Source organism: Salvelinus namaycush, chromosome 24, assembly GCF_016432855.1.
Source record: "Salvelinus namaycush isolate Seneca chromosome 24, SaNama_1.0, whole genome shotgun sequence".
Lineage (NCBI taxonomy): Eukaryota > Metazoa > Chordata > Actinopteri > Salmoniformes > Salmonidae > Salvelinus > Salvelinus namaycush.
Genome location: NC_052330.1, coordinates 27,074,745 through 27,101,715, shown reverse-complemented (window position 1 = coordinate 27,101,715; position 26,971 = coordinate 27,074,745). Strand labels below are relative to the sequence as shown.

The following is a 26,971-nucleotide window of genomic DNA, read 5'->3' as shown; positions in this document are numbered from 1 at the left end:
GATCCTATTGACGGGTTTATTTTTGCATGTTTCCATTTGGGAACGCCTGCTCTGTGAAGTGCGGGTGTGTAGTAACTCAATCCGCCCTTGCACTCCTTCTAAAAATTTTTTTTATCAAACTTTGACAAAGGGTAAAGTCTACAAAACAGATAACTTCATTCGGATCAAATGTTTCATCAATGAGAAAATTTGCAGAATGTCAGCCAAAACCAATCTAGCTCAATCTTCTCCCACTGCTTGCCACTGGGCTTACTCTCATCACCATATTTGGTAGTGAGTGGAAACGCTAAACCGAATGCTTCACATTTATACATCCGGTTAAATATCTGGTTCATTGTTTTATGTGTCAAGGTCTTGACAAAGGGATCTGCTCGAACCGCACAATAGCAGATGTGCATACTCATGGTCTAACGTTTGCCTGGAGGTGAGCACATTCTCACATCAAGTTAAATTTTTATAAATTCCAACTTTTGCGTGAGGCCCCAGTATCTTTGGTAGAGATATGCTGCATCTCACTGCCTGCACAGTAGAGGGCGATAAAGTGTTTTATTAAGCTGGAGTTTTCTAATTTACATACAGTACAAAAGGATTCCCTTTTGTCGCGTGCTGATGACGTCAGGAATGACAAATATTCGACAACATGGAGAAGAAACATGTGTCAGCTTTTGAATTGTACCAACATGCGCTATTAGAATCGACTCCTGAAGTTAAAACATCATCTGTGCAGGTACTTGTGGTTACGTTATTACTGGTGTTTGCACCCCTGCAATTTCAGATAGTTTTGGTAAAAGTGACTTTACAGTGTCTTGTGTTAGGCAGGCACGCAAATCAACTGGGTTGACAAATCTACGGAAGAAAGCTAGCTAACTGATGCAATGTGAAGTGGGCTTGTTGAATAATGTCCATCTGTTGAATATACTTTTGCAATGTGCATATGATTACCTGAAACCATTTCAAACTGATTGCCTCTGCCTACTGGATGATTTTCTAGGTTATACCAAAGAAGAAGAAGCGAAAGGAAAATGGCATCCAGACCCCTAAATCCATCAAAAAGGCCAAAATGAAACCAATGGTCAAGCAGGTCATCAAATCGTCTCAGAGAGAGGAGAGGTTGGAGAGACTTGAAGAAGTTAGTTTGTACAATCAAACTCACTCCCTCTATATTGAAGCCACTTGTTCACGTGCTGTAACTGTTTGACTGTGGTTCTCTAGCCATACCTGTCATTGTCTTGCTGTATGCAGGAAAATGTGTGTGGAGAGAAAAGCGGAGAAGCACTAGAGGATCTGCTGAGTGACCTGGCTGAAGTTAGCAACAGCCGGGAGAGGGCCAGCAAACTGTTCCAGTGGCTCATCCAACCCATTCCTTCCAAGAGCTTCTTCAGGTACTGATGCCTGTGTAGCTTTTGGTTTTCTCAGTACAATCATGGACTAGATTGCACAGGGAGATATACTTTTTTAACTTTATTGACTTCCTTCATCGCAGGGATACATGGGAAAAGAAGCCCGTTTTGATCAAACGTCAGAATCCAGACTACTACAAGGGACTGTTCTCCACAACAGAGTTTGATCGCATTTTAAGACAGGTAAGGTGTCATGACTAGCTAGACATCTTCAGTCATTTTTGTTTGATCAGATCAGGTTAATGTTGCTGTTGACATTTCCAGGATGATGTTCAGTATGGAGTGAACCTGGATGTCACCAGCTACACAAACGGCAAAAGAGAGACACACAATCCTGCAGGGAGGGCTCTTCCTTTCACTGTATGGGAGTTCTATGAGGTAAAAAACTAATTAAAGTCTCCTGATTGCCAATTTGTATTTACTTAGTGTGAGCAAGTGTTGGTTAGAATTTAGATCGTACCAATATCTGTGTAACATGTTGTAAGTTCTTTGTACCTCATAATATGGAAACCCAACCATGTGTCCTCTAGCTCAGTTGGTTGAACATGACGCCAGTAATGGGTTGGATTCCCGGGACTAAAATGTGTGCATGCATGACTAAGTCGCTTTGGTAAAAGCATGTGCTAAATGGCTTATTATTATTATTATTATTATCCACAGAGTGGTTGCTCCCTCCGTATGCTGAACCCCCAGGCCTTCTCCTCCACTGTGTGGAGTGTGCTGTCCATCCTCCAGGAGCAGTTTGGCAGCATGGCAGGAGCTAACATGTGAGTGACCCTGTCTGACAACCTCTGACTAGTGAGATGCTCTCACACAACATTGAGGGCTCTATTTCCGGGTTGCGTTAAGCCAGTGCAATTGTCAAATGCATACTCGTTTGACATTTGTAAACCTAACGCCAGGATTGGTGATTTACCTGTCTTATATGAGCTTGCTAGTTGGAGGGGTGGCAATATCTGAGCTGTGTCCTTAAAAACGTGTGCCATTTTCAGGCAGTGCTGGTGGGGCTATTTAAGACCAACCAGAAGCTGGTCTTAGCGGTAACCCGGTTGACAGCGGAAGCGCAGCCTATCCAGCCGTGATGCACAGTGTCCATATGCACATGGAACGAGAGCAATGTTCAATTTGTGCTGTAACCTCGTATTTAAAAACATAACCAAGCATAGTTTCCTCTCTCAATGAAGGCTGTTTTTTTTGGTAATGCATTCGCCAAGTTGTCAAGACTATCATAAAGGGCTTGGCTTGTGAGAACGCTTTGAAATAAATCTTACTCACCAAAGCTTTATTAAAAGATCAGATTTGGGAGCAGCCACTTTTTATCTATGTAGGCTTTAGTACATGATTTTAGCCATCTCCTGTTATCTATGTAGGCTATAGTACATTGTTTTAGCCAGCTCCTGTTATCTATGTAGGCTATAGTACATTGTTTTAGCCAGCTCCTGTTATCTATGTAGGCTATAGTACATTGTTTTAGCCAGCTCCTGTTATCTATGTAGGCTATAGTACATTGTTTTAGCCAGCTCCTGTTATCTATGTAGGCTATAGTACATTGTTTTAGCCAGCTCCTGTTATCTATGTAGGCTATAGTACATTGTTTTAGCCAGCTCCTGTTATCTATGTAGGCTATAGTACATTGTTTTAGCCAGCTCCTGTTATCTATGTAGGCTTTAGTACATTGTTTTAGCCAGCTCCTGATTTGGAATAAGAGATGAGATGATCCAGTGACCTTCGTTTTTAGAAAATGTCAGTTATTTTCCTGTTTTCGTTTATTTATTTATTTAAACAATCCCTTATAGGCTACCCTTACCCTACTATAACAGCAATGTGTCTGCTGTCTTTCTTGTCATGGCCATGCATTTGCCAAATAGCCTATCCATAAAACGTTTCTAAATGGTTTACTCATGAGGCTTTTTCCGTCAAGCTTTTGCATTATTCACATAGGCCTACCTGCAGTGAATAGGCTACTCCATTAGGTTTGTATCCATCCCCATTTCCACAGAGCGCCTCTTGTCCGCTTACCAAAGATGCGCTCCTCTAAAAGTATTCACATTTTCCAGCCATATAACTCCATGTCAACGGTAGGCCTAGGCCATATCTTGCTTATTGAGAACGTGCCTCTAACATAAAATACAATTTAGGAGAGCCTAGTGAAGTCCTATACTCGTTGAAGCCTATTACAACAATGTTGATTGTCAACACTCAACATACTGAGCAAACACTGGATGTTTTTACTGTTGCTAGAACTCGTTACTGTAGCCTGTGCTATTTAATAAACTGTATCAATCCACTAGGATGACAATGCAGACTGTCAATAACAACCAGAACTTAAGACAACAGTATTAAGCGTTGACATGCATTGATTGGCCAGTGAGTAGCCACGCCCTCTCCACACTTATAATTTTATTTATTCGTCAAAACCCAGCTCTTTCGCCCCAGCTATTGCGCTCACAATTACTCCAGTGAAAATATAAATAATATTTCTGACACATCCCTGGTCCTAAACCCCTTTCACCAGCGCTAAGATTTACCATTGTGTTAGGTTTGTTTAAAAAAGAGCCCTGAAAGTCATTGAACATGTATGTGTGAAAATGTCCTCCTTTGAGGACAAACTATTATGTTGTATCCTTACCTCATGCTGAATACTGATTCACCTCATGTGACATTACAGTGATGTCGTTTTGTGTCCCCAGGTATCTGACACCTCCAGGAACACAAGGCTTTGCTCCACATTATGATGACATCGAGGCCTTTGTGGTTCAGCTGGAAGGGAAGAAGCACTGGAGAGTTTACAACCCCAGGTGACTGAGTTATGAACAGTCTATATCCAGTTTATAAAATTCCCAAAACGGTGATCAGCACCTAGAGCATGCATCAACCCATTTTGAACACGATTCATATCATTAAACTCTGTTGAGAAACTAATTCTGTATATTTTGTGGGATGTTTGATTGCTACACTTTTTAGGTCAGAAGATGAGGTTTTGCCTGTCGTTTCCAGTCGTAAGTTTTTCTTTGTCCACCCTTTTGCCTATAAATAGACTATAACCACGACAGATCACTTCCCAGTCCCCTCAGCCTCATTCCTTACAGATGGTTTGGTATTCCTCCTCCTCCAGCTAACTTCAGCCAGTCGGAGATCGGGAAGCCCATCCTGGAGGTGGTTCTGGAGGCTGGGGATCTCCTCTACTTCCCCCGAGGGTTTATCCACCAGGGGGACTGCCTGCCGGATGCTCACTCCCTCCACATCACTGTCTCATCTTACCAGAGGAACAGCTGGGGAAACCTACTGGCAAAGGTGCGTTATCAATCCTCTGCTTTCCTTGTATGTGACACTATCCAGTTCTGTCTCATTTTGTATCAACATTGATGTAGATTGGGCATGGATCAATTTACACTGAGTTAAAAAAAAAAAAAACTAGAAATATTGAATGATATACAATGTCATGTCTATACAACATGGATGTACTTGGAAGTATAGGCTTGTGTTGTGGTTGATGCAGAACATGATCTCTGACAGGTGGTCCCAGCAGCCCTAGAGATGGCCATGGAGGAGGACGTGGACTTCAGACGAGGCCTGCCTGTGGATTACCTGACCTACATGGGGGTGCAGAACTCAGACAAGGTACTTCAGACACTGTTGTTTACTTGTCTCTGGAGTCCAATTGACCTCTGAGCACCTACTCTCAACGGGAGTGTGTTCAGAAGGGTGAACAATTCAGAATGTTGAATGAATAGAGCTGACATCATTGCCTATGCCCCATGACAAGTAAGAATGTCTGTTCTACAGAATATATACTCTACCGTTCAAAGGTTTGGGGTCACTTAGAATGTCCTTGTTTTTGAAAGAAAAGCAAAAAAAAAAGTCCATTAAAATAACATCAAATTGATCAGAAATACAGTGTAGACATTGTTAATGTTGTAAATTGACTATTGTAGCGGGAAACGGCTGAATTAAAAAATATATATATATCAAAAAAAAAAAAAAAAAATTATGGAATATTTACATAGGCGTACAGAGGCCCATTATCAGCAACCATCACTCCTGTGTTCCAATGGCACGGTGTGTTAGCTAATCCAAGTTAATTTTAAAAAGGCTAATTGATCATTAGAAAACCCTTTTGCAATTATGTTAGCACAGCTGAAAACTGTTGTTCTGGTTAAAGAAGCAATAAAACTGGCTTTATTTAGACTAGCTGAGTATCTGGAGAATCAGCATTTGTGGGTTTGATTACAGGCTCAAAATGGGCAGAAACAAATAACTTTTCTTCTGAAACTCGTCAGTCTATTGTTCTGAGAAAATAAGGCTATTTCATGTGAGAAATTGCCAAGAAACTGAAGATCTCGTACAACTCTGTGTACTACACCCTTCACAGAACAGTGCAAACTGGCTCTAACCAGAATAGAAAGAGGAGTGGGAGGCCCCGGTGCAAAACTGAGCAAGAGGACAAGTACATTATCTAGTTTGAGAAACAGACGCCTCACAAGTCCTCAACTGGCAGCTTCATTAAATAGTACCCGCAAAACACCAGTCTCGACGTCAACGGTGAATAGGTGACTCCGGGATGCTGGCCTTCTAGGCAGAGTGCCTCTGTCCAGTGTCTGTTCTTTTGCCCATCTTAATCTTTTCTTTTTATTGGCCAGTATGAGATATGGCTTTTTCTTTGCAACTCTGCCTAGAAGGCCAGCATCCCTGTGTTGCCTCTTCACTGTTGACGTTGAGACTGGTGTTGGAACACAGGAGTGATGGTTGCTGATAATGGGCATCTGTACGCTTATGTAGATATTCCATTAAAAATCAGCTGTTTCCAACTACAATAGTAATTTACAACATTAACAATGTATACACTATTTCTGATCTATTTGATATTTTAATGGACAATTTTTTTTGCTATTCTTTCAAAAACAAGGACATTTCTAAGTGACCCCAAACTTTTGAACGGTAGTGTGTATCTGAACATTCTCTGTAATGTTGCACCCTCTTGAAAGCCCTGTGTGTGTGTGTGTGTGTGTGTGTGTGTGTGTAGGAGGATCCACGCAGGGTGCAGTTCCTATCCAGAATAGAAGGGCTGATGAAGAAGCTATCAACCTTTGCCCCTGTGGATGCTGCTGTGGATCAGAAAGCTAGGGACTATCTCCATGACTGTCTCCCTCCGATGCTCACCGCAGGTACCACATATCTACTGCTGAAATTCTAACGTTGACTTTTGTGACTCCTCTAGGCCAGTAGTTCCCAAACTGTGCCCCCCCCCCAAAAAAAAACTAAGGAACTCCATCCGGTTTAAGTTACTCTTGAAAGTTGTAATAGTAGAATGTACATGGTGCAATTTCTAAATTGGGTAGTGCATCATCAGTTCCTCTTGTCATGTCAGTCATTGCAAACCTATTTATTAAGCTATTTATAACTTGTCAGAAATGCCTGGATCAAATAGCCCATTTCAGCAGTTAATTTTTTTGGGCCCATAGATTTTGTTGACATGTGACTCATTTAATATCACATTAGACATGCAAAATGTATAGAATTGCACAAAAATGTGCTTTAAAATGGCAAAATGTTCTATGCACCCCATGACAAAATGTGGATAATTGTAGGAAGTAAGCTTTAAACCTGCTAAATATTCTCTCCACCAACTAGAGGGGTGTGAACAGTTTGTGATGAACAGTGCTAGTGCTCATAGAAACGGATGAGGTGCGGGATGTTCCCCGATGCTGGAAGGGGGGCCTGAGTGAAAAGTCTGGAGCCTCTGCTCTAGGGCTTCCCAAACTCAGTCCTGCTGGTTTTTGCCCTAGCATTACACATCTGATTCAAATAACCATCTCATCAAGCTTTGATTATTTCAATCAGCTATGTAGTGCTGGGGCAAAAACCAAAATGTTCACCCCGGGGGGGGGGATCCTGGTCTAGACTGCCACGTGGCCAGTGTTACTGATTCTAGTGATAATCCACAGAGGAGCGGGCCAGCAGTGTCCAGGGAGCTCCTTCCAGGTGGGAGGATGGAGAGGCTGTGGACGTGGGTGTGACCATCAGGGGCCAGACCAGAGTCAGACTCATCCGTTCTGGAATCGCCAGGTAGATCTCGGACATGTAATATCCTATGACTTATAAAAGCATAGCTCTTACAAAAATGTTCCCAGAAATGACCTTGACTTTTCTTTGTGCTGCTGCAGGTTATGCAGTGATGGAGAAGCAGTTTGGCTTTACTACACTGCAGACAACTCCAGAGTCTACCACAAAGAGGAGCCCAAGAGCATTGAAATAAAAGCAGAGGTATGAATGAATTGCCTTGCTACTATAGCAGTGACGTGTGCCTGCCTGAGATGCTGCACTGCAGTGATGGCCTTTGTGTTCAACATGATGCAACTCTTTCAGCAAACAGACGGCATGGAGTTTCTGATCCATGCGTATCCAAAGTTTGTGACAGTGGGCAGCTTACCATGCGAGTCGGCTGAGGACAAGGTATGTTTATCAACATGTACGCAGTTTTCTGCATGTCAGTAGTGTAGATATTTGGATGGTCGTGTTATGCTAATCAGTGCTTGGGTCAGACTCTGCACTGCAGTTTTCTTACAGATGTAATTCTGTGCTCTCTTCCAGGTGTCCTTGGCTGAGCTGCTGTTTGAGAAAGGGCTTATTCACACTGCAGAACCTCTGCAGCGATCCTGAATCATGGAGGGACTCTAATACAAGTTTCACAAGAAATATATGCTGCACCAGCATCATTCACCTCTCACTATGTGTAGGAAGAATTTCTGGTTTTAGGACAGTGGTTGAATAAACTCTGAGCAGTGCATCAGCATTGCCCTCTACAACTAACTCCTCTAGACTCTTCCAAAAACTATGGTGCAATGCTGGAACACAATGATCAATCCAAAGTAATAGGTCTGTAATAGCCCATTTACAATATTAACCTTTACTTGTTCAGTAAGTATTGCATTAAAATCGTCTTGCATATTGGTGTGTAAATCAATCCTAGTTTCTGTGTGTTGCTAATGGAAGTACATTGTTATAGAAATGTCCAACTTTGCATTATCGCAACGATTGCGTATACTTTATCACACATGATTCACTAGCTGACAAAGGGACATGTTTATTAGTCAATACAACCCACAAAGATACAGTTACGGAAACTTCTTAATGGCGTACTTGGTTTGAAAACCATCCAGACAACAGGAGATGTGACTTGGGGCACAAATATTCCAGGTGACGGGTGGGTCTACTTCCAGGTGACTTCCTCACCTGGCTTCAGCTCCCTATACATAAGGGAGAATATTCAGAGGACCATTAGTACACACTTGGACTATTGCTAGGAATGTATCATTTCATATGAAGGCTAGATACTGATGCCTGATTCAAACCACAAGACCAAGATGTACTGGCCTGGTCTTGAATCTGCCATAGTTTGTGAAAAGAGAATATCTGTGCCAGCACAGTATGGTTTGCTTCTATATTGTGCATCAGTGGGTGCAGATTTAACTCACCTGCTGTACAATGCACTTTTGTTCCTGAAAGCAGTCAGCTTCTGGTCCTGTGCTCTGTCCATGTAGATCCCAATCACAAAGCCAAGGGGGACAAATATGTTCACCCAATGGTCACGCATCAGGGCAGCAAAGTTCACCATGTTTCCTGGTTGGTGCAAAACACATGCATTTACAGTATACTGTATGCAGCCACATTGTATAAAAAAAAATTTTTTATGCAGCTATAGCTGTGTGACAGCATAATAAACCAGCATGTATGCAAGTCTGTTTCTGCTGTCAAGTTCTAAGGAGTTGTCAAGAATGCATAAAGAGACTGGAACCCGGGGGAATAATAGCAAGCTAACTGTTAGTGGACCACAACCAGTTGGCTAAGTTAGATGAACATTAGTTGTTAGCGAACTGTTTATCCTAGTGTCCACACAACTGTTATCAGCAAATACACGTTCATTTTTGTTGTTGTTGAGCTACCTAGCTATCGTTGATGTTACTATCACACCAAGCTAACTTTAGCCCAATATTGGACTAAAGGAGCCTAACTTCACTCTTTAGTCCAAGGTGGACCATACATGTGTTTAAATGGCGAATTGGCTCTTACAGCCAAATACTCCATCTAAATGTGAATCGATTCTCAATTACGGTACGGTTCTAGAAACGTAAAATCACTCGTTTTATATCACAAAATAATTTCACAAATGCAAAAGGCACACTGTTCCTGTACACTGTTTTAAACGGGTTTTACACAGTTGCAGCTGGCAGTATTTGTCAGTGACATACTGAGTATACACACAGGTGTTCGGAGAGACAGATAGTTAATTGGCACAGGTAGTCCACTGTGTCTTCCTCTGTTTTCCGTAAACAAGCACTGTAACATGGAACTATGTCCATGTGGGAACCCAGACCATAAAAAATGTGTGTCAATGCAACCTTTTGTTTGTGGGACATTATTTGTCATTATGAAAGAGAAGGTCCTTATGCTTCTAAAACCGTACCGCAAGCGATGCGTGTTCATTGTTCAGAACGAACATCGCGTCTCTTGAATCTTGTGTTATGGAACTGGGAGTCACGATCATGGGCTAGTTCATCATGGACTCCAGCTGGTTAACTAGCAATCAATAAGCCTCTGTTCTTCCCACAATAATTATTGCGATTGCAAGATATACGTTGAAGTATTGCACGCACGGCTATATAAATACATATAGCAAACTAAGAATTAACATATAGTAAAATATACAAAAGTGACATTTTACCTAGCCTTCAGCTTCTCTCGCTCATTGGGCTTCAGAGGACATTGGAACCTACCAAGTGCTCTAAAATGGTGGTGTTAACTTGTTAACTTGTATGTAATGAAAAATGCTTTTAAATTGAATATGTCTTGAACTTCAGAATATGAGCTAATTAGTCTGGAGGATAATTTTCATTTGAATAGTAAAACGAGTGCATTTCTTCTTTGGCAATACAATTATTTATATTTACGCCGCCATAGATATATTTAATAGTATCTCCCAGTGACCTTTGACGTTTCAGCGGCAAACATGTCTGAGTCGATGGAAGAAGTGTGGACAATTGTCGCTAAAAATGTCATAATATTATAATGTTAGACTTCGTGTTATTGAATTTTTTGATCAATTGAAGTTAAAACCTATATGGCACTTGATGGTATGTTACTCGTTAGTCTATGGCCCATTGTAATAGCAACATTTGTCTGCTAGCAAACGTAGCATGCTAGCTAACGTTAGCTAGCTGGGACTGCTAACAATTACTTTAGCTTGTGATCTCAACTACTTAACGTCAGTGCTGTATTATAAATAGTGTTATATTGTCTAGTAAATCATGAAACTGCTGTGAAGTTGTATCATGTCCATACCATTTATGGACCATGGCTGTTTTCATTTTACAATACATGCATACCTCAGTCATATTGCTGCATGTGAAGTGGTTCAAAATATAATCTTGTTAATAGCTAGTTAACTAATGGTTCTATGTCTTGTCCCTGTAGTATAACAGCTGAGGAAAATGACGTCTATTATCAAACTGACTGCTGTGTCAGGGGTGCAGGAGGAGTCTGCCCTCTGCTACCTGCTGCAGGTGGATGAGTTCCGCTTCCTCCTGGACTGTGGCTGGGATGAGAGCTTCTCCATGGACATCATTGATTCCATGAAAAGGTAGAAGCCCACATCATAATCTAAGCCAGTAGTTCTCAATGGGGTACTTGGCATATCTAAAGGGACTACTTGGGAAGACTCCGAACATAGGCCTAATGATTGGTTACACATGAAGGGGGTACATCGGGCAGGGCAAAATGTGATTGGAGTTACTAATTGAGAGTCTCGATGTCAGCTATCTAGACATCCCCACCACAGTCTCAATTGAATTGATTCCTAAAGTCAACAACTAGAACTTGTCCCAGTCAATCAGATTTCTTATGGGCCATTCCTCCTCCTCTCCAGGTATGTCCACCAGGTTGACGCGGTGCTCCTCTCCCATCCCGACCCCCTGCACCTGGGGGCCCTGCCCTATGCTGTGGGCAAGCTGGGGCTAAACTGCCCCATATATGCCACCATCCCCGTCTACAAGATGGGTCAGATGTTCATGTATGACCTGTATCAGGTGAGGCAGAGGTGTGCTAACCTGGTCCCAAATCAGTTTTTGGTGTCTTGCCAACTCTGCAAGACAGCACAAACAGATCTGGGACCAGGCTAGGGGATGTATGCAATGTACTGCGCCAGCGTTTCCCAATCCTGGTCCTGAGGACCCCAAGGGGTGCACATATTTTTGGGGGTCCTAGCACTAGATAGCTGATTCAAATAATCAAAGTCTGATGATTATTTCAATCAGCTGTGTAGTGCTAGGGCAAAAACCAATAATGTGGGGAACCGAAACGTGGGGGGGGTGGGAGTACAAGAGGTAACAGTGCACTGTAAAACCGAAACGTGGGGGCAGAGGGGGTAACAGTGCACTGTAAAACCGAAACGTGGGGGCAGAGGGGGTAACAGTAAAACTATTCTCACTTGTGATCTGTTGTTTTGGTAGTCGCGTAACAACACTGAGGACTTCAACCTGTTCACCCTGGATGATGTGGACTGCGCTTTCGACAAAATCCAGCAGTTGAAGTACTCCCAGATTGTCAATCTGAAAGGTCAGTAATCCATGTATCAGTGTTACATAATGACTCGATTATAATATATCATTTCTATTGACTCCTGCTGAGTAATGTACTGTATCTGTTCAAACCATAACACTGGTCTCCAGTAATCCATCTTTCCTATTTGACAGGGAAAGACATGGTCTGTCCAATTTTGATTGCCTCCTGTTGTAGTGATCTCTTTGCCCTAGTATAAAACACTGGTTCAATCGACCTTTCTACTTTTTGTTTACAGGGAAAGGACATGGTCTGTCCATCACTCCACTTCCTGCTGGTCACATGATCGGAGGGACCATCTGGAAGATTGTGAAGGATGGGGAGGAGGAGATTGTTTACGCTGTGGACTTCAACCACAAAAGAGAGATGTGAGTAGAGGGAGGGAGAGATGTGAGTAGAGGGCCATCCCAGACTAAAAAAATAAATAAATCTTGGTTGCCCGAGAGTCGTCTGTTCTTTCGACCAATCGATTGGTCGAAATTTGATCATGTGTATTTTTCCATATGTAGACATCTTATGTGTTTTAATCAACTCTATGCACTGAGCTTGTCTGATGCTTTAAGTGCATTGTTTGATGAAATAATTAAGACGCACAGATGACTAGAGGTCTAGAACGCAATTGATTTGATTGGGCCGGGATCAGACTTGATGCTCTGTGTTAAAAAATCTCTCTCTATATATATATATATACAGTGGGGAGAACAAGTATTTGATACACTGCCGATTTTGCAGGTTTTCCTACTTACAAAGCATGTAGAGGTCTGTAATTTTTATCACTTCAACTGTGAGAGACGGAATCTAAAACAAAAATCCAGAAAATCACATTGTATGATTTTTAAGTCATTAATTTGCATTTTATTGCATGACCTAAGTATTTGATACATCAGAAAAGCAGAACTTAATATTTGGTACAGAAACCTTTGTTTGCAATTACAGAGATCATACGTTTCCTGTAGTTCTTGACCAGGTTTGCACACACTGCAGCGGGGATTTTGGTCCACTCCTCCATACAGACCTTCTCCAGATCCTTCAGGTTTCGGGGCTGTCGCTGGGCAATACGGACTTTCAGCTCCCTCCAAAGATTTTCTATTGGGTTCAGGTCTGGAGACTGGCTAGGCCACTCCAGGACCTTGAGATGCTTCTTACGGAGCCACTCCTTAGTTGCCCTGGCTGTGTGTTTCGGGTCGTTGTCATGCTGGAAGACCCAGCCACGACCCATCTTCAATGCTCTTACTGAGGGAAGGAGGTTGTTGGCCAAGATCTCGCGATACATGGCCCCATCCATCCTCCCCTCAATACGGTGCAGTCGTCCTGTCCCCTTTGCAGAAAAGCATCCCCAAAGAATGATGTTTCCACCTCCCATGCTTCATGGTTGGGATGGTGTTCTTGGGGTTGTACTCATCCTTCTTCTTCCTCCAAACACGGCGAGTGGAGTTTAGACCAAAAAAGTTGTGGAAAATACTGGAGATTAATAAAAAGGTGGAGAGTAAGCGCTGCATACATATGTGTGTCAAACAGGTGCTGTTAGATTATAATATACTTTTTATGACCGTTTGGAACAACACTAAATAAATTATAAGTGTACCGTAGAGTCTTAAGTTTTATTTTTTGGTTATTACAGCAAAGACTAAAAACAGTTGCATGCATTCGTGAATGCAGTTGCCAACATGGAATAGTTTATTTACTAATTATTCAAGGGTCACTATGTTATTTTAAAACTAAAATGCTTGATTGCACTTAAAAACATGAATCACTCCTGATGTGTGATGTGAAGGAATGAATGATAGATAGATACAGTAGCCTATATAAGTATTGAAGCAGGCCTAAGTTATGGTATTAAGTCTAAATAGGATGCGCTCTTAGGCCTACAGCTTGGTGGTGGTTATAGGCTGCTATACTAAGACTACTAATCATAATGGCATTAATTATTATAATGATGATCATTATAGTACTAATAATAGCAATAAGAAGGAGATAAAGGGGAGTTATTATAAATCAAATTTTTCAGACAATTTGGAACAGTGTAAACAACACTAAATACATTATAAATAATACCAGAGAGGCTGGTCTAATGAAGCCTTTATTAAAGCATAGCAAAGATTTAAGAACAGCTGAATTTGTGAAATTGTTTATCAGACGTGTTTGTGTGAGGCTTGGTGCCTCACAGAATCAGTAAGCTATTAAACAAACACTCTGTGAGTGGAGGGATGGAGAGAAGAGCAAGCGATAGATGTGGGAAGGAGAGCTGAGGGGTGGGAAGGAGAGCTGAGGGGTGGAGGGATGGCGAGAGAGCTGTCGGTGGCGGAGAAAGCGAGCGACTTGAGTAGAGGGGGAACGATGGTTATATTGTTTGTTTATTTTCTCCAGCCACCTGAATGGGTGTACGTTGGAGTCGGTGAGTCGTCCCTCTCTTCTCATCACAGACTCGTTCAACGCTACATACGTGCAGCCGCGTCGCAAGCAAAGGGACGAGCAGCTCCTTAGTAAGTTAATCAACACTCAAACATCTGCAATCCTAGCCTGGTCACATATGTTTGTGCTATCTTACCAACTACCTGTGGTCACTGGAAATTCATGACCATAGGAGTTGGCCAGACAACACAAAAATATCTGGGACCAGGCTACAGTAATACCTATTGGTTGAATATGAAGAGGGGAAAAAAGTGGTTTAACAATCGTCCGTCCGTCCGCCCCCCCTCCTTCAGCCAATGTAATGGAGACCCTACGCGGCGACGGCAACGTGCTGATCGCGGTGGATACGGCAGGTCGTGTACTGGAGCTGGCTCAGCTGCTGGACCAGATCTGGAGGACGAAGGATGCCGGGCTGGGGGTCTACTCTCTGGCCCTGCTCAACAACGTCAGCTACAACGTGGTGGAGTTCTCTAAGTCTCAGGTCTGAGTCACACACATACCCTTTCATTACCTGACCACACAGTACCAGACAAATCTGAGTCTTTGCTTCAGCCTGCCTGGAGTGCCAGATGGGTGGGGTTTGCACTTTCGGGACTATTCTGTTGGTATAGTTGCAACATGTGAGCACAGCTAAAAATTATTTGAAAGATCAAAAAAAAAAAAAAAAAATCCCCAGGTCCAGTACCATCTACATATAAGTGCTGATGTGCTTTTATTCACGTTTCAATAGTGTTCTCACTACTCATTTAAATGGGCTGTCATATGTAACATCCTGCATCTTCTGAAAGGTATGAAAATGTTAGCATTTTGTGGCACGGGATTAATATATTTAGCAAAATGTAGCATGTCACAAACGGTACCTCAAACAGTCCGTCTTGCATCACTCTGTCATTGTAATAGGCATGGTAACAATAGTGGTGACTCTGTTATATTCTGCCCTACAGGTGGAGTGGATGAGTGACAAGCTGATGCGCTGCTTCGAAGACAAGCGCAACAACCCCTTCCAGTTCCGCCACCTGTCCCTGTGCCACAGCCTGGCCGACCTGGCCCGCGTGCCCAGCCCCAAGGTGGTGCTCTGCAGCCAGCCCGACCTGGAGTCTGGCTTCTCCCGCGAGCTCTTCATCCAATGGTGTCAGGATGCCAAGAACTCTGTGATCCTTACCTACCGTACCACGCCCGGCACCCTGGGCCGCTACCTCATCGACAACCCCGGGGAGAAGATGCTGGACCTGGAGGTGAAACTATAAGAGAAGACTTTAGGGAAGAAGAGCTGCCATTTTGGCTCAGATTTTGGGATTTATCTGTTTGTGCAGCGTGTCCATATGGCTCTTCCTGTCTCTGTTTCCATCTCAACTCAAGCATGGGAACAGCTTGATATGTCACACTGGCTTTCTCACCCCCCCCCCCCCTTTTCATACATTTTTGTTGTCATGTTGACAGATTAGGAAACGGGTGAAGCTGGAAGGCAGAGAGCTGGAAGAATACCTGGAGAAAGAGAGAATGAAGAAGGAAGCTGCCAAAAAACTTGAACAAGAAAAAGAGTGAGTCACTGACACTTTATTTCTGGCCTATTCGTATTCACAATACTACTGCACTGTGAATCATATTCTTCTAGGTGGGTTAGGGGTATTATTTAGCTGTTTTCTGTGTGTTTGTATGTGTGCACAGATGACATTTTAGTCATTTAGTAGACGCTCTTATCCAGTGTGACTTACAGTGCATCCATCTTAAGGGAACTAGGTGAGACAACCACATAACAGTACGGTTGTTCTCCAGGAATGAAGATGTGTTCGTCTTTGAGGTGACGAAACGCAGCAAGATTGTGTGTCTAATATATTTGTGTCTGTCTCAGGGTGGACGTGGACTCGAGTGATGAGAGCGACATGGAGGATGACCTGGAGCTGCCGGCGGTGGTGAAAACCAAACACCACGATCTCATGATGAAGGGAGACGGCGTCCGCAAGGGCAGCTTCTTCAAACAGGCCAAGAAGTCTTACCCCATGTTCCCCACCCACGAGGAGAGGGTCAAATGGGATGAGTACGGAGAGATCATCAGGTACTGTAGTCAGTGAACTAGTAGTATTATGGAGAGATCATCAGGTACTGTAGTCAGTGAACTAGTAGTATTATGGAGAGATCATCAGGTACTGTAGTCAGTGAACTAGTAGTATTATGGAGTGAGTACTGTAGTCAGTGAACTAGTAGTATTATGGAGAGATCATCAGGTACTGTAGTCAGTGAACTAGTAGTATTATGGAGAGATCATCAGGTACTGTAGTCAGTGAACTAGTAGTATTATGGAGAGATCATCAGGTACTGTAGTCAGTGAACTAGTAGTATTATGGAGAGATCATCAGGAACTGTAGTCAGTGAACTAGTAGTATTATAGAGACATCATCAGGTACTGTAGTCAGTGAACTAGTAGTATTATGGAGAGATCATCAGGTACTGTAGTCAGTGAACTAGTAGTATTATGGAGACATCATCAGGTACTGTAGTCAGTGAACTAGTAGTATTATGGAGAGATCATCAGGTACTGTAGTCAGTGAACTAGTAGTATTATGGAGAGATCATCAGGTACTGTAGTCAGTGAACTAGTAGTATTATGGAGAGATCATCAGGAACTGTAGTCAGTGAACTAGTAGTATTATGGAGAGATCATCAGGTACTGTAGTCAGTGAACTAGTAGTATTATGGAGAGATCATCAGGTACTGTAGTCAGTGAACTAGTAGTATTATAGAGACATCATCAGGTACTGTAGTCAGTGAACTAGTAGTATTATAGAGACATCATCAGGTACTGTAGTCAGTGAACTAGTAGTATTATAGAGACATCATCAGGTACTGTAGTCAGTGAACTAGTAGTATTATAGAGACATCATCAGGTACTGTAGTCAGTGAACTAGTAGTGTTATGGAGTGAGTACTGTAGTCAGTGAACTAGTAGTATTATGGAGAGATCATCAGGAACTAGTAGTATTATGGAGAGATCATCAGGTACTGTAGTCAATGAACTAGTAGTATTATGGAGAGATCAGGTAATGTAGAAACATAGAAATCGAAACAGGAAATCCCTTTGGATAATGAGCTCTAGCTATGCATTGGAATCTTTGTTGTAGCAGCTCCAGATGGCGTCACACAATATTGTACTAATGAATGACTGTCTCCAGACCGGAGGACTTCCTGGTACCAGAGCTCCAGGCCACTGAGGAGGAGAAGAACAAGCTGGAGTCGGGCATGGCCAACGGGGACGAACCCATGGACCAGGACTCCTCATCCAAAGTACCCACCAAGTGTACCTCCACTACGGAGAACCTAGAGATCAAGTAATTGGGCCCAAACACCTAAATGAGAGCAGACGTATTCAAAGCCTCTCACTGCTAAAATCATTCTGACGTATATTCTAATGACATACAAGGCATATTGCTGAAAATTGTAAGCTTGTGATTTTAATTATACTGCCAAGACTATTAAGTTATTTTTTTATTTGCACAAAATATGAATTGTGCCCATTTCTTTCTAATATGATCCTAAAAGTAATTGTTTTTCTTTCTTAATGCATATTTAAAATATTGAGAAATGATCAATTCTGGTCTGATCTTCCTGTACAGAGCCAGGGTAACTTACATCGACTACGAGGGCCGCTCGGACGGCGACTCCATCAAGAAGATCATTAACCAAATGAAGCCGCGGCAGCTGGTGATCGTGCACGGCCCCCCCGAGGCCAGCTTGGACCTGGCCGAGTCCTGCAAGGCCTTCACCAAGGACATCAAGGTCTACACGCCCAAGCTGCAGGAGACTGTGGACGCCACCAGTGAGACACACATTTACCAGGTAGAATGTCATACAAAAATACATGCTCATGCAGGATATTTTGGGACAGGTTTTTGACTAATGCCCTGTGATTAATTGACCCATTTGACATATCATTTTGTGTTATCACGATTCACCAGTCAGAAAGTTGATGTGCTTTAGTCACGGTTACTGTAACTCAGGGGTGGGAAACTCCAGTCCTCCTAGGCCTGATTGGTGTCACACTGTTTCTCCATCCCTAGCAAACACAGCTGATTAATCAAATGTCGGTCTAACCTGAAGATCATGATTAGGTGATTATTGGAGTCAGGTGTGTTAGCTGGGGCAAGACTGTGACACCAATCAGGCCCTCAAGGACTGGAATTGCCCACCCCTGCTGTAACTAATCAAACCCAGGTCAAGCCATCTTAGAATTCTGGACCAGACAATGGCTCAATTGTGTATAAGGTTTATAATAATATTATAATATATGCCATTTAGCAGACACTTTTATCCAAAGCGACTTCCAGTCAAGCGTGCATTAATATTACGTATGGGTGGTCCAGGAAATCAAACCCACTATCCTGGTGTTGCAAACGCCGTGCTCTACCAACTGAGCTACAGAGGCAGTTTTATCTATGTGCAGAAATGTATAGAAACACGTAAACGTTGTGCTTAACCACTTTCTGTCGTATGTACATCAGAGGTTGTGTTCTTGTTCCCCAGGTGCGGTTGAAAGACTCACTGGTGAGCTCGCTGCAGTTCTGCCGCGCCAAGGACACAGAGCTGGCGTGGATCGACGGCGTACTGGACATGCGCGTGGTCAAGGTGGACACAGGCGTGCTGCCTGAGGAGGGCATGGTGAAAGGCGAGAAGGGAACTGGCGAGGAGGTTGTGGAAGACAGCGAGCTGGCCATGGACGTGACCCCTGCTGACGATGCCACCACAGACCATAGCGTGGTGGCGCAGCAGCGCGCCATGAAGACGTTGTTTGGCGAGGATGTGCGCGAGCTGTCGGAGGAGAGTGATGTCATCCCTACCCTGGAGCCTCTGCCTGCCCACGAGGTGAGAGCGAGCGCTGGCCCCGGGGGAGGGGGAGAGCGAGCGCTGGCCCCGGGGGAGGGGGAGAGCGAGCGCTGGCCCCGGGGGAGGGGGAGAGCGAGCGCTGGCCCCGGGGGAGGGGGAGGGAGAGCGAGGAATACAGGAATACCGTAATCAGATCCTGAGGCGCATTTTCGTTTTTATATGGTATCTGTGACAAACATCTGTATTCCCAGTCATGTGAAATCCATAGATTAGAGCCTAATGAATTTATTTCAATTGACTGATTTCTTTATATGAACTGTAACTCAGTAAAATCTTTCAAATTGTTGGATGTTACGTTTATATTTTTGTTCAGTATATTTTGTTAGCCGCTAACGCCAGTAAAAAGTTGGTAGTGTGCGACAAATGTAAGTGTCTGTTTCGGGTCTAAACTTCCGTCACAGATAATCCTGTGGCCGTGTATTAGTAATAGCAAAGTGATTTGCAGTCTGACTATTGCCTGTAAAATGCCACAGTAATCCTTTTGAAAATGTGCTGTTCAATGTTTCACCATAACATTTTGGAATATACATTAAAATCGTTCAACTGAACATGTTCGCTGAAAACAGAAGCCTTGTTAAACCAATGTATAGCGACTGTATGGTTTTAGTTCCACAGAGTCCAACTGGTCTTGGATCAGGTGTATAGAAAACAGTTGTGGTTCTAACCCATGCACACCCTGTCTAACTCACAGATCCCAGGCCACCAGTCAGTGTTTATCAACGAGCCGCGCCTGTCCGACTTCAAGCAGGTACTGCTGAGGGAGGGCATCCAGGCTGAGTTTGTGGGAGGAGTGCTGGTGTGTAACAACATGGTGGCCGTCCGCAGGGTAAGTTTACTGTCCGTCTGTCCCCCCCCCCCCCCCCCCCCCCCCAACACACAGTACGGTCATTAATTCAGCCCTGTGTTCATTCTGCACCAACTCGGTGGCCTTGTAGTTAGTGTCTGCCTTGAGGTTGGGAGTTCGATCCCTGGCCTAGTCATACCTAAGTCTCTGCTTGGCACTCAGCATTAAGGAGATTGGGGGTAAGGCCCTGTGATAGACGAGCGTCCTGTCCAGGGGGTGTACTTGTACATCAAGATGCCTCACACTACAGAAACAGGAGATATGAGCCGTTCCAGGTCACACTAGCCAAGGCTCCTTACATTCAGCGCTCTGTGACAGCCTAAACCATCCCTTTCACTGAGCTGCTGCATGGGAAATAGTAAATAAGCCCAGAGGGTGCATGGGGTGGCCTGTGTTGTCAACAAAACTATATATGTATTTAACTTCAATTGAATAGCGATTGTTATTTATTTACAAGAATGCTCTGGGGAAGGAAGGATGAGGCAGAAACGACATGATACATTTTATTCAGACGTAACAGCCAAGACTAGGAACCTGTGACAATAAACCATTTCTGCTTCTGTACAAAAGTCAGCAACACTTAATCTCCATTTTGCATCTGCTTGTGATTTTTTTTTTATATATATCATTTTTTATGATGTTGGGAGTTTTCAGTGATAATGCACGTGTGACCCCTCTAACCCTTGTCTCCTCCCCTGTACAGACGGAGGCGGGGCGCATCGGCCTGGAAGGATGCCTGTGTGATGACTATTATAAGATCCGTGAGCTGCTGTATCAGCAGTATGCTGTGGTGTAGGAGAGAGGAGCTGCATCAGCAGTATGCTGTGGTATCCTGTAGGAGAGAGGAGCAACATGCAGCAGAGATGGTGTCAGTCATGACAGTATCACACAGACAGGATGGAGGAGAGTGAGGACTATTACCCAGAGGACCACAGGGTTCTAGGTGTTCTCCACACACAGGCTACCTGAGCTCCCCTCGGGAGCCTCTCCAGCTGTTTGAATTCCAACTGCTGTGTTGATTTGTCCCCCCCCCCCCCCCCATTTAAAAATCTGTTTACTGTTTATTGTGTGTCTTTCCCCACCGCAGTGAGAGACAGATGGGCTTTTCTGGAGTGACCTCTCCTTGATGTGACCCTTAGGGTAATTTTTACCTCTCCTCAAGCCCCCTCGGCTCTGGACTGGGCTGGCGAGGTGAAAGCTCACCGCTGGAGAGTCCCAACATCGTTCGACGTAGGCCGGAATGGTTTATCAGTGTATCTGTTGTTTTGTGTTTCTCTTTAAAGCTGCAATATGTAATGTTTTGGTGACCCAACCAAATTCACATAGAAATGGGAGTTTTTGATCTGTCGTTCTCATTGAAAGCAAGTCTATGAAGTGGTAGATCTGTTGTATTTCGATGCTTCCCATTACGTTTTGTTTTTGCATCTTTTACTTTCGGATTCATACACCAGCTTCAAACAGCCAAAAAATGCTATATTTTGGGTTATTGAAAAGATATTTCACCGTGGTTTAGATAGTACAATGATTCTCTACAGTATACATTGTTTGTTTTGTCACATAAACTGAGATTAGGAGAACTATTAGAATTTTAGCAACCAGGAAATGGCGGTGCGATTACTGCATATTGGACCTTTAAATTCCCTTTTCTGAACAAATAAATGTGTTTGTTTCCTATATATTTTCCCGTGGGTTGAGAGGGGAACGAGACGTGTTTACGCTGTAGGCAGGGTTGGGGGCAATTCAGGAAGTGAACAGTGTTTCAATGAGGTCCAATTTTTTTATATCTTTTTTTAAGTTTTCATTTTTACTTCCTGAGTTGATTAAATGGATTTGCCTGTATGTAGGCAAGTTCCGTTACAGGGGCTTTACTAAACGGTACTGCTGCAGTTACAGTTTGACGCCACCAGATGGAGCCATGTTTCATCCATTCTGTCTGCCTCAGATTCCCTTTATCAAGTGTGTTCACACAGCAGCAGTTCCAGGGTTAGAGATGACATTGTCCCTGCAGTGATATCTTGGTAAATTAGCATAATGCACTGTCATGTAAATAACACACTAGAATAGTACATTCTCTCATGCTTGTATTTCAGGTAACTGAAATCAGGTTTATTATGAGACCGAGGAAAGTAAAAATGGATTTTAAAATGGCTCGCTGGTTTGTTAATTTTTCTAATCCACATATAAGGTCAATGTTGTTATCCCTGTGAAGTTTGAATTACCCATTGTATCGGGAGTGTGTGTGTGTGCACAGTAGGCCTAAATGGCACCCTAATTCCTTTAAAGTGCACTTCTTTTAGCCCTATGCTGAAAAGTAGTGAACTATAAAGAGAGGAGGGTGCCATTTCAGACACAGCCGTGTGTGAGGGTGTCAGTGTTGTGACAAACAAAGCAGCCTTTTTTCCTGCTCGGCCATGGCTCGTCATTGGCTGATGTCCGCTGCTGCAGCAGTGGGGGCACATCGTATCGTTCACAGGCAGCGTTGTGCTAATCCCCAGGGTGGGCCCAAGCCTTCCTACCACATGGTCACTGCCGTGGCTCTACGCACCACCCTACCTCACACACTATACACACTCAATGACGTCACACCAACGTCCATGTCTGCTAGTAGAACGCCCCACGTATGACCCCACGGCCAGTCGGAGGACGGTGGGCCACAAACACACTAGTCAGGGTGGGCCGAGAGAGGGATCATGGATGGAGGGAGTTCTAGGCATGAGCAGCATGGATGACTGGCCCACTGACGTGCGGCTAGGACAGTTTTATACAGTACAGTTACGTAACATACAGTTTTGCACTTTAGAAACATTAAAATTTAAATGCCCTTTTTTATAATCCATGGCACAGACACACGCACAAAAAAACTTGTGAACGTCAGTAACCCCTTCTGTGACTGTGAGAGGGAGATAGAATGGGATAGAGATAAACAAGACAGACAGACCGAGAGAGAGATAGAGGCTCCTCTGTGCCGCAGGGCATGCCAGGCCTGCCCAGTCACTGCTTTTCATTTTGATAATTGACGGCGAGAACGCCAGAAATGTCCATCAGCGTAATCCTCTTAGCTTTCATAATGCTGACTCTGTCACAGAAGCCCCTGTTTTAATGTAACGAGTAGCTAAGCCTGCCTAGCGTGGCCATGGGACATCATGAGTCGCTCTGCCACCTCGGTCCACTAAGGCCCCACTCTGTCCCCCGTAGCCAGGGAGGAGACCTGTGGGTTCTGCCCCCTGAGTGTTTCCCAAATGGTACCCTATTTCCTATATAGTGCACTACATTTGACCAGAGCCCTATGGGCCCTTGTAAAAGTCAGAAATAGGCTGCCATTTGGGACGAAGGCCCTTTCTCCCGCACTCACTCAACAAGTTCCCTTATAATCTATCCTGAGATCAGGTTAAATTAGTCAAGTCGCTGTTGTGTTCCTGATTCCTGAGCACCATGGGGTGGGAGGACCAGAGTGAATACCCTCCCTCCCCCCACAAGGCGGACCACGTAATGCTGCCAGTGACATCAATGGAATAATGTGAAAGAGGAGTGGTTTTCTAGGAAACAGAATGTTCTGAACATAACATATGTCACACACACACAAAGCAAAATCCCACAATGTCCATTCCAGCTTTCATTGACTGGGCTCCAGAAGGTATGAACAGTTTCATGTGGGTGTGAAACATCCCTGGTTTCCTGCATGAGGGTATGAGGAGGGATCTGCTTCTCCCCCCCCATTCTCTCTCCCTCCGTCTCTAGATCTCTAATTCCCCCTCGATTCCACGGGGCTGGGTAATCCCCCTGTGCCAGCGTCTTCCTGTGGTAATGGTCCTCAGCAGGGGAGCCAGTCATGCCCACTCACTAGTAAAACAAACATGGAGGGGCTGGCTTGGGGCTGCATGGCTGGGGTAGCTGGGGATGCAATGGGCTGAGCATCCTCTGAATTACACAGTTACTGTGGTGATCCTCTTACGCAATCTGCTCCTCACACCGGCCTACAATGCAAGGTAGGTGATCTCTGTGAGCACAAATCCATCCACAAAGGCAGGCAGGCACTGCCAGATTATCCCAGGGGCCAATCATACAGGCAGCTGCCACGTTGCCTTTGTGATAAGACAATGGTGCTTTTTGTTGTTAGTGTGCATTTGTGGATGGAGGACAAAGGATGATAGAGATGATGGAGCTATGGATGAGATACAGCCGATCGTTTGTGCGTGTGTGACTGCCTGTATATTACCCTAGCCTATATCATGAAAGATAGTTTTTCTTGGCAAAAAGACAGGGCAGAATATTTTCCAATTCAAAACCAACCGGAACAGTTGGTGTGCGTTACCTGAAGCGATGCTAGCTGGATGAGGGCAGTTTCAGCCCGTAGCAAACAGCTAGCGCTAGCTCCCACTGTCATGTAGTTACAGCTAGAGTCAGCAGAATGAGACCTGGCTCTCCGGCTCATCCTAATCAGCCTGCGTCAGTGGGAAAGAGCACTATCTGATTTGACATGCCTGACAATGCTGTGAAAATAGCTGCTGGTGATGAGAGGAGTAGGGTTCAGTGTGCGTCTCAAATGGCACCCTATTCCCTATATAGTACATTACTTTTGATCAGGGCCCACTGGGCTCTGATCAAAAGTAATGCACTATGTAGGTATGGTGTGTCATTTGGGATTCTGACAGTGTTTAAAAGTAGTGCACTATGTAGGGAATAGGTCTGACAGTGTTTAAAAGTAGTGCACTATGTAGGGAATAGGGTGTCACTTGGGACAATACCAGTGTTAATTTGAAAGCTGTTCAGATATACAGCAAACCTGTACACAGTAGTTAGTAGGCTACAGACAGGGGTTGGAAATGTAAAAAGTCACTCTGGGAACGGACCAATGTAAAATCTTTGAATTCACTTTAAAAAAACATTTACATGTCAAAATGATTTCCCATTTTTAACCCCCTTGGTAAATGTGGTACTTTACGGCAATGAATCAGCCTGCATGGCCGATGTTTGAAATTATGGAGAGCTGTTTTGCAGGTAGAGAATGGTGTGATAACAATGTGTTGTGCTGTCAGAAGACTTTGTGCTTTGTCACGTAAGGGCATCATATACATCATATAAATAATTGACCACTCATCTTTGGACTGTTGTAAAGCAGAATAATGTTATTTTTGTAAAAAAACGAACAAAAAAAACCAACCCTAAGCAAGATTGTAAAGTAGGTGGATGTGGCTGAACTGAAAAAAAGCGACGTTTTTTTCATTGTGAATGTTTTGGACAATCTGTACATGACAAAGGCAGAATGGAAAATCAATAGTATTTGGATTTCACAGTTGTATATTTTAGACAAATATATAATCTCAGCAAAAAAAATGAACATCCCTTTTTCAGGACCCTGTCTTTCAAAGATAATTCATAAAAATCTAAATAACTTCACAGTCTTCATTGTAAAGGGTTTAAACACTGTTTCCCATGCTTGTTCAATGACCCAAAAACAATTAATGAACATGCACCTGTGGAACGGTCGTTAAGACACTAACAGCTTACAGAGGGTAGGCAATTAAGGTCACAGTTATGAAAATTAGGACACTAGAGGCCTTTCTACTGACTCTGAAAAACACAAAAAAAAAGATGCCCAGGGTCCCTGCTCATCTGCGTGAATGTGCCTTAGGCATGCTGCAAGGAGGCATGAGGACTGCAGATGTGGCCAGGGCAATAAATTGCAATGTCCGTACTGTGAGACGCCTAAGACAGCGCTAAAGGGAGACAGGATGGACAGCTGATCGTTCTCGCAGTGGTAGACCACATGTAACAACACCTGCACAGGATCGGTACACCCAGTACATCCGAACATCACACCTGCGGGGACAGGTACAGGATGGCAACAACAACTGCCCAAGTTACACCAGGAACGCACAATCCCTCCATCAGTGCTCAGACTGTCTGCAATAGGCTGAGAGAGGCTGGACTGAGGGCTTGTAGGCCTGTTGTAAGGCAGGTCCTCACCAGACATCACCGGCAACAACGTCGCCTATGGGCACAAACCCACTGGCGCTGGACCAGACAGGACTGGCAAAAAGTGCTCTTCACTGACGAGTCAAGGTTTTGTCTCACCAGGGGCGATGGTCGAATTCGCGTTTATCGTCGAAGGAATGAGCGTTACACCGAGGCCTGTACTTTGGAGCGGGATCGATTTGGAGGTGGAGGTTCCGTCATGGTCTGGGGCAGTGTGTCACAGCATCATCGGACTGAGCTTGTTGTCATTGCAGGCAATCTCAACGATTTCCTGCAAGACAGGAATGTCATTGTTCTGCCATAGCCAGCGAAGAGGCCGGATCGCAATCCCATTGAGCACGTCTGGGACCTGTTGGATCGGAGGGTGAGGGCTAGGGCCATTCCCCCCAGAAATGTTCGGGAACTTGCAGGTGCCTTGGTGGAAGAGTGGGGTAACATCTCACAGAAAGAACGGGCAAATCTGGTGCAGTCCATGAGGAGGAGATGCACTGCAGTACTTAATGCAGCTGGTGGCCACACCAGATACTGACTGTTACTTTTGACCACCCCTTTGTTCAGGGACACATTATTTAATTTCTGTTAGTCACATGTCTGTGGAACTTGTTCAGTTTATGTCTCAGTTGGTGAATCTTATGTTCATACAAATATTTACACATGTTAAGTTTGCTGAAAATAAACGCAGTTGACATTTCTTTTTTTGCTGAGTTTATTTGTAATAAGTCATGAATGGGCTTTCCCACTGGGCAAAAACTGGTTTCCACGTCATTTCAACCCCCAAAAATCTATGCGATGACATTTAATCAATGTGGGAAACTAATTGGATTTTGCAAAAAGTCAACATCTGGGAA

General features: G+C 43.8%; 3 protein-coding genes across 3 annotated transcripts; 2 read left to right on the top strand and 1 right to left on the bottom strand.

The window, feature by feature from the left end:
* The first annotated feature begins 614 nt into the window (after positions 1–614).
* LOC120019127 (ribosomal oxygenase 1-like) lies at positions 615–8,360 on the top strand. The gene is made up of 15 exons (XM_038962400.1): positions 615–727; positions 992–1,129; positions 1,243–1,382; positions 1,484–1,583; positions 1,665–1,778; positions 2,061–2,167; positions 4,091–4,198; positions 4,365–4,399; positions 4,516–4,694; positions 4,917–5,021; positions 6,424–6,565; positions 7,346–7,466; positions 7,565–7,664; positions 7,767–7,853; positions 7,992–8,360. Exons 1-15 carry the CDS (start codon positions 641–643, stop codon positions 8,058–8,060), a joined length of 1,632 nt encoding a protein of 543 aa, XP_038818328.1. The 5' UTR covers positions 615–640; the 3' UTR covers positions 8,061–8,360.
* Positions 8,361–8,459: 99 nt separating this feature from the next.
* Positions 8,460–10,180, bottom strand: LOC120019128 (NADH dehydrogenase [ubiquinone] 1 beta subcomplex subunit 1-like). The gene is made up of 3 exons (XM_038962401.1): positions 10,123–10,180; positions 8,876–9,020; positions 8,460–8,647 (listed from the first exon to the last, which is right to left on the bottom strand). The coding sequence occupies exons 2-3, from the start codon at positions 9,013–9,015 to the stop codon at positions 8,611–8,613; spliced, it is 177 nt and encodes a 58-aa protein (XP_038818329.1). The 5' UTR covers positions 9,016–9,020; positions 10,123–10,180; the 3' UTR covers positions 8,460–8,610.
* A 220-nt stretch (positions 10,181–10,400) lies between these two features.
* Positions 10,401–22,295, top strand: LOC120019126 (cleavage and polyadenylation specificity factor subunit 2). Its single transcript, XM_038962399.1, has 15 exons — positions 10,401–10,531; positions 10,872–11,037; positions 11,323–11,482; positions 11,906–12,011; positions 12,253–12,382; positions 14,382–14,497; positions 14,720–14,907; positions 15,371–15,661; positions 15,867–15,967; positions 16,279–16,482; positions 17,596–17,751; positions 18,037–18,259; positions 18,944–19,282; positions 19,995–20,129; positions 20,851–22,295. Exons 2-15 carry the CDS (start codon positions 10,889–10,891, stop codon positions 20,941–20,943), a joined length of 2,391 nt encoding a protein of 796 aa, XP_038818327.1. The 5' UTR covers positions 10,401–10,531; positions 10,872–10,888; the 3' UTR covers positions 20,944–22,295.
* Positions 22,296–26,971: the final 4,676 nt, after the last annotated feature.